Source organism: Mustela putorius, unplaced genomic scaffold (assembly GCF_011764305.1).
Source record: "Mustela putorius furo isolate JIRA1106 unplaced genomic scaffold, ASM1176430v1.1 tig00003896_pilon_pilon_pilon, whole genome shotgun sequence".
NCBI classification, from domain to species: domain Eukaryota; kingdom Metazoa; phylum Chordata; class Mammalia; order Carnivora; family Mustelidae; genus Mustela; species Mustela putorius.
Genome location: NW_025422045.1, coordinates 1 through 13856, shown reverse-complemented (window position 1 = coordinate 13856; position 13856 = coordinate 1). Strand labels below are relative to the sequence as shown.

Below are 13856 nucleotides of genomic sequence, written 5' to 3'. Positions count from 1 at the left end.
GAAATAAAAGAACTAAAATCTAACCAAGTTGAAATCAAAAAAGCTATTAATGAGGTGCAATCAAAAATGGAGGCTCTCACTGCTAGGATAAATGAGGCAGAAGAAAGAATTAGTGATATAGAAGACCAAATGACAGAGAATAAAGAAGCTGATCAAAAGAGGGACAAACAGCTACTGGACCACGAGGGGAGAATTCGAGAGATAAGTGACACCATAAGACGAAACAACATTAGAATAATTGGGATTCCAGAAGAAGAAGAAAGTGAGAGGGGAGCAGAAGGTATACTGGAGAGAATTATTGGGGAGAATTTCCCCAATATGGCAAGGGGAACGAGCATCAAAATTCAGGAGGTTCAGAGAATGCCCCTCAAAATCAATAAGAATAGGCCCACACCCCGTCACCTAATAGTAAAATTTACAAGTCTCAATGACAAAGAGAAAATCCTGAAAGCAGCCCAGGAAAAGAAGTCTGTAACATACAATGGTAAAAATATTAGATTGGCAGCTGACTTATCCACAGAGACCTGGCAGGCCAGAAAGAGCTGGCATGATATTTTCAGAGCACTGAACGAGAAAAACATGCAGCCAAGAATACTATATCCAGCTAGGCTATCATTGAAAATAGAAGGAGAGATTAAAAGCTTCCAGGACAAGCAAAAACTGAAAGAATTTGCAAATACCAAACCAGCTCTACAGGAAATATTGAAAGGGGTCCTCTAAGCAAAGAGAGAGCCTACAAGTGGTAGATCAGAAAGGAACAGAGACCATATACAGTAACAGTCACCTTACAGGCAATACAAGGGCACTAAATTCATATCTCTCAATAGTTACCCTGAATGTGAATGGGCTAAATGCCCCTGTCAAAAGACACAGGGTATCAGAATGGATAAAAAAACAAAACCCATCTATATGTTGCCTCCAAGAAACACATTTTAAGCCCGAAGACACCTCCAGATTTAAAGTGAGGGGGTGGAAAAGAATTTACCATGCTAATGGACATCAGAAGAAAGCAGGAGTGGCAATCCTTATATCAGATCAATTAGATTTTAAGCCAAAGACTATAATAAGAGATGAGGAAGGACACTATATCATACTCAAAGGGTCTGTCCAACAAGAAGATTTAACAATTTTAAATATCTATGCCCCCAATGTGGGAGCAGCCAACTATATAAACCAATTAATAACAAAATCAAAGAAAACACATCAACAATAATACAATAATAGTAGGGGACTTTAACACTCCCTCACTGAAATGGACAGGTCATCCAAGCAAAAGATCAGCAAGGAAATAAAGGCCTTAAATGACACACTGGACCAGATGGACATCACAGATATATTCAGAATATTTTCATCCCAAAGCAACAGAATACACATTCTTCTCTAGTGCACATGGAACAATTCTCCAGAATAGATCACATCCTCGGTCCTAAATCAGGACTCAAACCGGTATCAAAAGATTGGGATCATTCCCTGCATATTTTCAGACCACAATGCTCTGAAGCTAGAACTCAACCACAAGAGGAAGTTTGGAAAGAACCCAAATACATGGAGACTAAACAGTATCCTTCTAAAGAATGAATGGGTCAACCGGGAAATTAAAGAAGAATTGAAAAAAATCATGGAAACAAATGATAATGAAAATACAACGGTTCAAAATCTGTGGGACACAACAAAGGCAGTCCTGAGAGGAAAATATATAGCGGTACAAGCCTTTCTCAAGAAACAAGAAAGGTCTCAGGTACACAACCTAACCCTACACCTAAAGGAGCTGGAGAAAGAACAAGAAAAGAAACCCTAAGCCCAGCAGGAGAAGAGAAATCATAAAGATCAGAGCAGAAATCAATGAAATAGAAACCCAAAAAAAAAAATAGAACAAATCAACGAAACTAGGAGCTGGTTCTTTGAAAGAATTAATAAAATTGATAAACCCCTGGCCCGACTTATCAAAAAGAAAAGAGAGAAAGGACCCAAATAAATAAATCATGAATGAAAGAGGAGAGATCACAACTACACCAAAGAAATACAAACTATTATAAGAACATACTATGAGCAACTCTACGGCAATAAATTTGACAATCTGGAAGAAATGGATGCATTCCTAGAAACATATAAACTACCACACAACTGAACCATGAAGAAAATAGAAAGCCCGAACAGACCCATAACCAGTAAGGAGATTTGAAAACAGTCATTAAAAATCTCCAACAAACAAAAGCCCAGGGCCAGACGGCTTCCCGGGGGAATTCTACCAAACATTTAAAGAAGAACTAATTCCTATTCTCCTGAAACTGTTCCAAAAAATAGAAATGGAAGGAAAACTTCCAAACTCATTTTATGAGGCCAGCATCACCTTGATCCCAAAACCAGACAAGGATCCCACCAAAAAAGAGAGCTATAGACCGATATCCTTGATGAACACAGATGCGAAAATACTCAACAAAATACTAGCCAATAGGATTCAACAGTACATTAAAAAGATTATTCACCACGACCAAGTGGGATTTATTCCAGGGCTGCAAGGTTGGTTCAACATCCGCAAATCAGTCAATGTGATACAACCCATCAATAAAAGAAAGAACAAGAACCATATGATACTCTCAATAGATGCTGAAAAAGCATTTGACAAAGTACAAACATCCCTTCCTGATCAAAACTCTTCAAAGTGTAGGGATAGAGGGCACATACCTCAATATCATCAAAGCCATCTATGAAAAACCCACCGCAAATATCATTCTCAATGGAGAAAAACTGAAAGCTTTTCCGCTAAGGTCAGGAACACGGCAGGGATGTCCATTATCACCACTGCTATTCCACATCGTACTAGAGGTCCTAGCCTCAGCAATCAGACAACAAAAGGACATTAAAGGCATCCAAATCGGCAAAGAAGAAGTCAAATTATCACTCTTCGCAGATGATATGATACTATATGTGGAAAACCCAAAAGACTCCACTCCAAAACTGCTAGAACTTATACAGGAATTCAGTAAAGTGTCAGGATATAAAATCAATGCACAGAAATCAGTTGCATTTCTCTACACCAACAGCAAGACAGAAGAAAGAGATATTAAGGAGACAATCCCATTTACAATTGCATCCAAAACCATAAGATACCTAGGAATAAACCTAACCAAAGAGACACAGAATCTATTACTCAGAAAAACTATAAAGTACTCATGAAAGAAATTGAGGAAGACACAAAGAAATGGAAAAATGTTCCATGCTCCTGGATTGAAGAATAAATATTGTGAAAAATGTCTATGGCTACCTAAAGCAATCTACACATTTAATGCAATTCCTATCAAAGTACCATCCATCTTTTTCAAAGAAATGGAACAAATAATTCTAAAATTTATTATGGAACCAGAAAAGACCTCGAATAGCCAAAGGGATATTGAAAAAGAAAGCCAACGTTGGTGGCATCACAATTCCGGACTTCAAGCTCTATTACAAAGCTGTCATCATCAAGACAGCATGGTACTGGCACAAAAACAGACACATAGATCAATGGAACAGAATAGAGAGCCCAGAAATAGACCCTCAAACTCTATGGTCAACTAATCTTTGACAAAGCAGGAAAGAATGTCCAATGGAAAAAAAGACAGCCTTTTCAATAAATGGTGCTGGGAAAATTGGACAGCCACATGCAGAAAAATGAAATTGGACCATTTCCTTACACCACACACAAAAATAGACTCAAAATGGATGAAGGACCTCAATGTATGAAAGGAATCCATCAAAATCCTTGAGGAGAACACGGGCAGCAACCTCTTCGACCTCTGCCGCAGCAACATCTTCCTAGGAACAACGCAAAAGGCAAGGGAAGCAAGGGCAAAAAATGAACTACTGGGATTTCATCAAGATCAAAAGCTTTTGCACAGCAAAGGAAACAGTTAACAAAATCAAAAGACAACTGACAGAATGGGAGAAGATATTTGCAAACGACATATCAGATAAAGGACTAGTGTCCAGAATCTATAAAGAACTTAGCAAAACTCAACACCCAAAGAACAAATAATCCAATCAAGAAATGGGCAGAAAGACATGAACAGACATTTCTGCAAAGAAGACATCCAGATGGCGAACAGACACATGAAAAAGTGCTCCATATCACTTGGCATCAGGGAAATACAAATTAAAACCACAATGCGATATCACCTCACACCAGTTAGAATGGCTAAAATCAACAAGTCAGGAAATGACAGATGCTGGCGAGGATGCGGAGAAAGGGGAACCCTCCTACACTGTTGGTGGGAATGCAAGCTGGTGCAGCCACTCTGGAAAAAACAGCATGGAGGTTCCTCAAAATGTTGAAAATAGAACTGCCCTATGACCCAGCAATTTGCACTATTGGGTATTTTTACCCTAAAGATACAAATGTAGTGATCCAAAGGGACACGTGCACCCGAATGTTTATAGCAGCAATGTCCACAATAGCCAAACTATGGAAAGAACCTAGATGTCCATCAACAGATGAATGGATCAAGAAGATGTGGTATATATACACAATGGAATACTATGCAGCCATCAAAAGAAATGAAATCTTGCCATTTGCAACAACATGGATGGAACTAGAGCGTATCATGCTTAGCGAAATAAGTCAAGCAGAGAAAGACAACTATCATATGATCTCCCTGATATGAGGAAGTGGTGATGGCAACATGGAGGGCTTAAGTGGGTAGAAGAATAAATGAAACAAGATGGGATTGGGAGGGAGACCAAACCAATAAGTGAAATCTCACAAAACAAATGAGGAGGGAGACAAACCATAAGCTCTTAATCTCACAAAACAAACTGGGGTTGCGAGGGGGTTTGGGAGAAGGGGGTGGGATTATGGACATTGGGGAGGGTATGTGATTTGGTGAGTGCTGTGAAGTGTGTAAACCTGGTGATTCACAGACCTGTACCCCTGGGGATAAAAATATATGTTTATAAAAAATAAAAAAAAAAAAAGAAAGAAAGAAAGCTGGGGGGTGGGGTGGGGAGAGACAGAGTGATGGAGGTAGTAAGGTTAAGCCCTCTTGGAAGAAATGTCATCTAAATAGAGCCATGTGAATATTGGAGGATGTGCAGAGGCCCTGAAACAAAAGTATGCTTGCACGTTAGAGGAGCAACAAGAAGGCCAGGGAGGCTAGAGTGAGGGGAAGTACAAGCAGTAGGAAATCAGTGGGGAGGAAACCAAGAGCAGAGTTTTTAGACCACAGATTTTATTTCTAAGAGAGATGAAAGACACTGGAGACTTTGGATCAGATTTTACATTTTAAAAGGATTACTTTATCAACCACCCAAAAAACTGATGATTATAAGTTGGTAAGTGTAGAAGTTGAGAGACCACTGAATATACAGGTGTCCACGTGAGAGTTAGTGGGCATTTGGACAAGGGGTGATAACAAGGAAGGTAAAAGAAGCTAGTAGAACACAGTTTGAAAGAATGGCCTACAAGGTTTGCTGCAGATTGATGAGAAGTGTAAGGGGGAAAAAAAGCTGAATTGACGGGGGAAATCAAAGGTTTAGTTTTTAACATGTTAAATTTGAGATATGTCCTAGATATCCAAGTGGAGAGGTTTGATTAAGCAGTGGGAGTGTTAAGTTCATGGGAGAGGTACGGAAAGGTATTCTAGTGGTATAACTAAGTGGATGATTTTTTAAGACTTTGGAACTGGAAAAACAATCACTTCCAGAATGTAGACAGAAATAAGTTCTAAGATCGCATTCTGGAGCACTTCTCCAACCTCAGAATCTTAACCCCCGTGCTTTTTTATCCTCAATGAACACTCCTTTGGTGATAGATAGCTCATATTTTAATATAAGTTCAATTGGCAATTTCCTGAGAATTATCTTGTCCAAGCATTATGCCAGCCACCTTAAGCTGTTCAAATGTGAAAAAAATTTCTGTCCTCCTTCAGAAGAGGAAGAAGGGAGAGTCAGAGGTGAAGAGGAAGACTCACTTTCATTGAGTATATATACTTATGGTCGGAGACTTGCCAATGGTAGTTTATTTAATCCTTTATAAAAAACTATTTGAGGTGGGGAATTATTGCCCCCATGAGGAAATTAAAGTTCAGTAATGTGCCCCAAGTCACAAATTACTTTGTTGGTAGCATGCCAGCATTTGATCAGCATTGATCCAACACTGAGGCTATTGTTCTGTCTGGTTTCTGAAAACTCCTAAAATAAGCTGAAGATTCAGACACATATGAAAGGCAGGGGGCTGGCATCAACACAGTAAGTGAGATTGAGATAGCATGCTGAGTGAATAGAAGGACAGGCAGATCACTTTAGTATTTGGGAACTGCTTTGAGTGAAATGCTTTTTTTTTTTCCTCATAGAGGAGCCAAAGTGTTAGTTTCCCTTTTTTTGTGTGAAAGAAGACTATGGAAGGAAGGGGAGCACTTGCACACATCCACACAGCTCATCTGCTTATAGAACTTAAGAAATTCTTTGAGGCACCTTAGCTGGCTCATCAGTTAGGTTTCTGTCTTTGGCTCAGGTCATGATCTTGGACTTCTGGGATGGAGCCCTGCATCGCAAGCCTCTCTGCTCAGTAGGGAGCCTGCTTCTCCCTCTCACTCCCTCTCAAATAAATAAATAAGATCTTTTCAAAATGAAAAGACTTTCAGTTTCAGGTAGGGACTAGTTTTTGCCAAGCATTTTTAAAAATTAAATGTGAAGTATTCTATGCTAAAATGGAAACTCAGTTTATTTATGTAACTCTTGTGAGGAAATTGAAATGTTCATCCTTCACATCACAATACATCTTTGATTTTAATTCACCTGTCTGAGAACATGGTAACTGTACAAACATTCTTCGTGATTCTAAGTAAGGGTCAGTTTGTTTATTTAACAGCTGTGCATTCAAGTAGCTCACACTCTATTCAGGCCAAGCTGAAACCAGAGAACATGAAAACAAGCCATGTTCAGCCCTCACATAGCTGCTTGGTTGAGTTGCCTTACACCATGTGACCTCCCAGGTGGCCTCTGAATCATGACCTGAGCTTTGAGATTACCCCACATTTCACTGCATAGTGAAATATACGCTAGCAAGTGTAAGAGAATAGTCCAGTCTGACCTGGAAGGGGACTGCTACAAGCTATCGTAAGTTCTTCAAAGCTATTGCAAGGATGCTCTGAGTTGGGGAAAAAGTGAGATGATGTCACCTGAGGGAAGCTAGGCTCTCTGTGAATATCGACTCATGAATGGCAGTCCGTGCCAAAATAACTTTGTGGTTGAATTCTGTTACACCTGCGTTTCTTAACATTAGAGTTCATTCTTAGGGTGGGAGTCTCTTTTGTAAGAAAAGTACTTCAGGGCTGTGGGCAGAACCAAGAGCAGAAAGACCCCTCAAGGAATAGCAGTACGCACATAGGAATCCTTCTTAGCCCATCATGCCAACAGAGAAAATGCCTTTGATACCAAATATCATATATAAATTCTGGTGACGGTGACTTTGGAGAGAAGTAGATTCTGGGCAGATTACTGGTGGTAGTTTTAGTAGTTAATCAGAGGTCCAGATCTTCAACACTCTGAGATTCCAATATAACATTGGCCTTTTCCTTTTTATTTATTTTCAAGAAATTTTAGATAATGATGGACCAGCAAGAAATATATTCATACTTCCAAAAATAATTGTGTTGTTTCTAATTTAAGAACAAGATCATTGGCCACACTGATTACCATAAGTAGTTAAAACATTTCTTTTTTTTTTTTTTTTTTTTTTGCAGCTGCCATGAACATGGTATTCCTTTTATAATCAGAAGAATATTTATTAAATAAAGGGTCATGATGGTGTGTTTTTGAGAGATGAATAAAGATAAGTTTTACTTAACTAGTAATTGATCTATTTATAGGGGCAATAAACCATGGCTCTGTTAGAAAAACCTGGTGGCAGGAAACGTGTACATTGTCAAGATATCTGCATCTAATGAGGTGGGAGAAGGACCCTTTTCAATTCTGTGGAGCTGGCAGTCCTTCCAAAGGAAACCTCTGAATCTAATCAGAGGCCCAAGCGTTTGGATTCAGCTGATGCCAAAGGTCTGTATGCCGTCCTCATTGCTCTTTCTTAGATCAGTGTTCCTTCCCGCTCTCCTGCACTGTACTGCTTCTCTCCCCACGGCAGCGGCATCCCTGCACTTGGTTTCTTGAATTGTCGCTGGCGGTGCTGTCCGGGATGCTGTGGGGCTACAGGCCGTTCCTGGCACTTTACAGGGGAAATAGACCTTACCTCCGAATCAGCTCCGTTTCAGACCACTGTGTCCCAGTTACTCCTTGTCCCCAGACAGACGAGCCACGGGGTCCAAAAACTGACGGCAGGAGGCTTCCAGGGAGGTTCCATGAAATAAACAGCTGTGCTGGTTGTGGTGTTTAAGCAGAGAGCATGGTTTTCATTAAGAGTTGTTACCACATAAAAACAGCCTTTCCGGAGAGAAAGTTCTCTGTCCAAAGAGCAGTTGGAAGTAGTGTCTTTAAAGAGCCACCCTCACTCCAGGGCAACTGTCCTGGGCCCGAAGGAAGCCAGGACCCCCCCCTGTGGTACAGATCAAGACCCCTTCCTTTCCTTCTCTTCAGGGGGAGTTCCCTGGGAGCTTTAAATGGAGGAAATGCCAGCTGAACTCAACAGGATTAAGGGCTTATAGCTCCTCAGATGAGAGTCATTCAGTGCCTGTGTGTGTGTGTGTGTGTGTGTGTGTGTGTGTAGGGGGTGTTGAGAGAAGAGAGAAACAGGGAGAGGGAGAAAGAAAGAGAAAGGCAAGGCAGACAGGTTTAAAAGCATTGCAGTGAGGTAACGGGGGCAAGCTCCCTTATCATGGCAAAGGAGAGCAAGTCATAGTCACTTCTTCAAAATACCTGCTGCTCAGAGTGTCTAGGGACGAGCAGCATGAGTGTTACCCAAGAGCTTGTTAGATGTACAAAATCATGGGCTCCACCCCAGACATAGTGAATCCGGATCTGTATTTTAAAAACAGACCCTCTAGTGGTCGTGTGCACATTAAAGTTAGAGGAGCACTGCTATGTAAATGCAGAAAACACAGGAAACTCATCTTTAATATGCAGATCTGCTTTTAAGGTAGCAGGACATGAAAGCTGCCCTTTGGTTCAAGGAAACCAAAGCATTAAAAAGTTATTAACTGATGTTCATGTTTTGATACAATAATATGGTATTTAGAACTCATATTTGGAATCTTCAATATGGGAATATAACTGATCTTTGAGATCACTGATAAAAAGAGTAATATGTGTCTTTTCTGCTTAGACACAGATACAGTAAAAAATTCTCCCAGGAGAGGTAGAAAAATTATAGAAAAGCAAACAGCTATCTTTGACTTAAATGGGATCGTTTATTTTTGTGATTGATACTGAGTTAATGTGTTTCTGTTTCTAGTTTATTCAGGCTACTACCATCTGGACCAAAAATCAATGACTGGCATTGCTGTAGGCGTTGGCATAGCCTTGACCTGCATCCTCATCTGTGTTCTCATCCTGATATACCGAAGTAAAGCCAGGTGTGTTTCCATTGCTAGCCATGCTGAGGTGGTTAAAAAAACATTTAAATTACAGTAACTATGAGAAGCAAATTGAAATCAAGTGCTTTCTAGAATAACTGGGATTTTCCATTTTAAAATAATGTTACTTGAGTTCTTAATTGCTATAGAGATGTGCTCACTTTTCTATTTGAAAAAATTACTGTGCCAATAAAATGTTCTTAAATGAGGCCCTAGTTTCTTCTTCATTTCCTTTTTATTTTGAGAAGTACAAAGTATATCCTTTGGTTTCTTTTTTTTAAAATGGCACACTTAGTCGGATGCTTATGCTGATTGAGGAGATTTTCATTTCTTACTGTCTGGAATTTTTCATATCTAAGCAGTCTTCCGTTGAGAGCTCCTCCCTTATTTCCATAGGACATATGTTTGGGATTCTCCAGACATGGGGTTAAAATAAATGTAATAACTAGGGATTTGTCCTCTGGAAAACTCTGTTAAGCGGTCTCCTTTGTAGTTTGACTTCAGCTAAATTCTCAGCATTCAGTAAGTGTTTGTCTAATTCTGACCTTTTATATTTTGGCTCTTGCTTTCATTTATTTTAAGGTTGTTTACTGTATTTAATACAAGGTCAGAAACACACTATTTTCAGATAATCCTTATCACTAGACTCCCTGCATTAGTATTGACTATCGAGATTTATTCTTTCTGTATGGTACTTGTGTATAAAAACATACTCAGGAAACATACTCTATTAAAGAATTCTAACATCTTTTTATATATTTAACAGCTTAGTTTTGCTGTACAGGTTTTCTCACTTGAAGACATATTTTTATAAAATCTTTCTGTACAAATAAAATATTTACGTACATTGTTTTAGTGTTGTTTAAATCTTCCAGAAGTGCTACTGTAAATTTGCCATCATTAACTGGCAAGTGAGTTGTTATGTTAGTGTGACATTCAGGCAGACTTGAGAGAGAACCCGTAAATCTTAAAATTATAATTTCTGTGTAACTGTGAAGTAAATAACAGCAATAATTAATAGTACTTTGTAAATATTAAGGTTTTTAGTAAGTGTAAAAAATAATTTTCTGTAAGCAAATATTGGGGCTAAAAGAAAGACGTGTCCTCAAATCATAAAAGTTTGCGGGAGTGAGTTTGAGGTAAAAATCTAATACTCAGTTTCTAAAGGTATTTGGGAAATAAGCATTGAAGAACTTCACTGTTTGCAAAGTCGTGATTATAGGCCAAATTTGGTACATTTGTCCAGATCTCCTGTAAAATTGGAAGATTTCCTTTGCTTGCAATATTTCAGGAAGTCATCTGCTTCCAAGACAGCACAGAATGGAACTCAGCAGTTATCTCGCACCAGTACCTCTCTAGCCGGTGGAAATGAAGCTGGAAAGAACCTGGGGGGAGTTGTAGAACATGAAGAATCCTTAATACCAATGATAATGCCAAACAGCTTCGTTGATGCAAAGGTACTCTGAGCTGAGATACTGATCTGCTGTGTAATCCTTCCCTCCGTTCCCTTCCCATCTCACAGCTTGGTATGTGAGATTTGCTTACTAAAAAATTGTATGTTGAACATATTACATCCATATTCTACTTGAGGGAATACAAAACAGTTTCACCCAGATCCTTCCTTACATAATATATATGGGGAGATAAAGATAGGGATGGATAAAAGATAAAGAAATAAAAGATTAAAGAGATAGAGGGGGAAAAAAATGAAAAAACAACATAAATGCAATTAGATGGGATTATGTAGAGCTAACATGTTTTTAGATAAGAACAGAGGGTCATTAGTCTATATTTACTACAATTTGGATTGCCCTGTATTTACTCAGTGGGCAATTTTTTTATTAATCCATTTTCATACTTCATTTGATTTTTTTTTTACTGCCATGGACATTAGAACATTCCCGGTATAAACTATGTTTTTAAAAATTAGACTATCTAAATAGATGTTTCAAGATCCTTCCTATTATGGCCTGAGGAAGTTGGATACAAGAAAGATGTGTCATTGGATGATGATGTTACTTCATGTCCTACTATATGTAAATAATAGTACAGAGATAAGCATTAGGGACACCAAATGAAAATTATTTTTGGTCACATTGCAAACATTAGATAGTGTGCATTATTATAATAGCTCTTTGCAGCCAATGTGGTGTAAACGAGGTATCCACAAACTGTAGCCCATCCCAGGCCAGCCCATAGCCTGTTTTTTTATATGAGCTAAGAATGTTTCTCACCTTTTTTTTTTTTTTAAATAAAAAGATTTTATTTATTTATTTGACAGAGATCACAAGTAGGCAGAGAGGCAGCAGAGAGAGAGAGAGAGAGAGAGAGGAGGAAGCAGGCTCCCCTTTGAGCAGAGAGCTCGATGCAGGGCTCGATCCCAGGAACCCTGGGATCATGACCTGAACTGGAGGCAGAGGCCTTAACCCACTGAGCCACCCAGGGGCCCCTGTTTTCTCACCTTTTTTAAAGGGTACTTTGAAGGACAAAAATAAAAGAGAAAATGAGATATAGGCCATATGAGGCCCGCAAAATCTAAATATTTTACTATCTAGCCCTTTACAGAGGAAGCTTAACAAATCCTGGTCTAATCCTTCCTCTCCAACCCTTCCCCTAAAATTTAGAATAACAGAAATACAACAAAATTTCAGGAAGTTTTTTGGTACTAAATAATTTTTTAAAGAATTTATTTGTCCAAGAGAGCTAGCTCAAGCTGGGGAACAGTAGGCAGAGGGAGAAGAGGCTCTCCCCACTGAGCAAGGAGTATGATGGAAGGCTCAATCCCAGGACTCTGGGATTATGACCTGAGTTGAAGACAGATGCTTAAAACCGACTGAGCCACCCAGTGCCCCTGCTATTAAATTTAATATAGTTATATTTAACAAATGCAAGCTACTCAAATCTAGTACAGTGTAATATACTATATATATTATGAGTAAGTAATAATGACTTTCATTTCGTTGCTCCTGTTGTCTTTTGTTTTGCAACTTGATTTTAGCTTTTATTTTCTGAAACCAGTGTAAGCCATTCCACTTATTTTCCAGTTAATCTAGAACACTGGAACCTAAAAACTTCCAAATAAGCATAAAAGTACTAAAGCACATTGGGGTTCTCTATTTTAACTACCTTGGAACTACCTTGGGCATGAGAAAGGATTCGGAGAATCAGAGAAGCAGGGAGGGAAGACCATGAGGAGAAAAAGAGAGAGAATCTTAAGTGAAAAGAGGCCTTTTTGGAGTGGGGATCTGTATAAAGCAGATAAATCAGGTCTCTCTCTGTGTCCTTGGCTTAGCCCAAGAGCTGATCTTCCCATTTATTGCCATTTTGTTGAGCAAACATTGCAGGACCACGTTTTTTTCTTCCCAACCGCTTCCCAAAACTTCCCGTTTTTCAGATATGTGGAAAGACTGAAAGGAGTGATGTAATGAATGCACAAATAATTGTCAATGCCTTGTCATACATATTCCTATGTATTTTTGTTTTGCTGTAACTTTGGAAATAGTTTTTGGAATTATTACACTTCATCCCAAATTACTTCAGCATATATATATCTCTGAAAGATTAAATCTATTACATCTTTTTTGATCACTGACAAACACCCTGAATTTGTGGGGGTACTGCTTGTGTAAAAGAAGAAATAGTGATTGTGTCCCCTGACGGGTTTTTATTTTACATTTAAAAATTTTTGTATACTACGAATAATAAACTGAAATCTGTAGTATTTCTATTTTCTCCTTTATTTCTCCAGGGAGGAACTGACTGACCTGATAATTAATAGCTATGGTCCTATAATTAAAAACAACTCTAAGAAAAAATGGCTATTTTTCCAAGATTCCAAAAGATAAAAGTTGACCAGGTAACCCAACTTAATGAGAAAATTTTGGCAGCTCATGGTAATCATGAAATGATAATTAAAAAGTGTAAATGAAGGCCTTAATTTTCATGTTCTGTCTGGATATGATTTTATTAATTTGGGGGCAAAATAACTAACTGTGGAAAGCCATGATGCGTGATCACTGAAGTGGCTAGTTGGAAAGTAATCAGAGCTGCTGTTGTTCCATGGGCAGGGAATGTGTGCCTTGGAGGAAGGAATAAGGTCAGGAGTAAGCTTCAAAAAATCACTGAAAAGAAGCCTTTGGGGGGGGGGGCACAACCCACCCCAACTTTTTTTCACTGGCCCCAGTGAGTAATTTGATGGGTTACCACTCAGGGAGGGAACTACTGACCTCGATCTTCTCTTGCGTGATGATGACCTTTTCACCCATGTCCTTGACCGATGCCTATCTCAGAATCTATAGGTAAATGTTAACCATATCTATTATTTTTCCCAGAGTCAAACCCGCCATCACTAACAGTGGT

At 38.8% G+C, this 13856-nt stretch overlaps 1 protein-coding gene across 1 annotated transcript in view; it reads left to right on the top strand.

Moving 5' to 3' along the window:
- The window catches only part of LOC101687903 (protogenin), a 118889-nt gene extending 107911 nt beyond the window's left edge, over nt 1–10978 (top strand). The window contains 4 exon segments of the mRNA XM_045067459.1: nt 7870–7939; nt 7942–8028; nt 9377–9497; nt 10789–10978. Coding sequence (XP_044923394.1) covers nt 7870–7939; nt 7942–8028; nt 9377–9497; nt 10789–10963 — 453 coding nt within the window. The 3' untranslated portion in view covers nt 10964–10978.
- Nucleotides 10979–13856: the final 2878 nt, after the last annotated feature.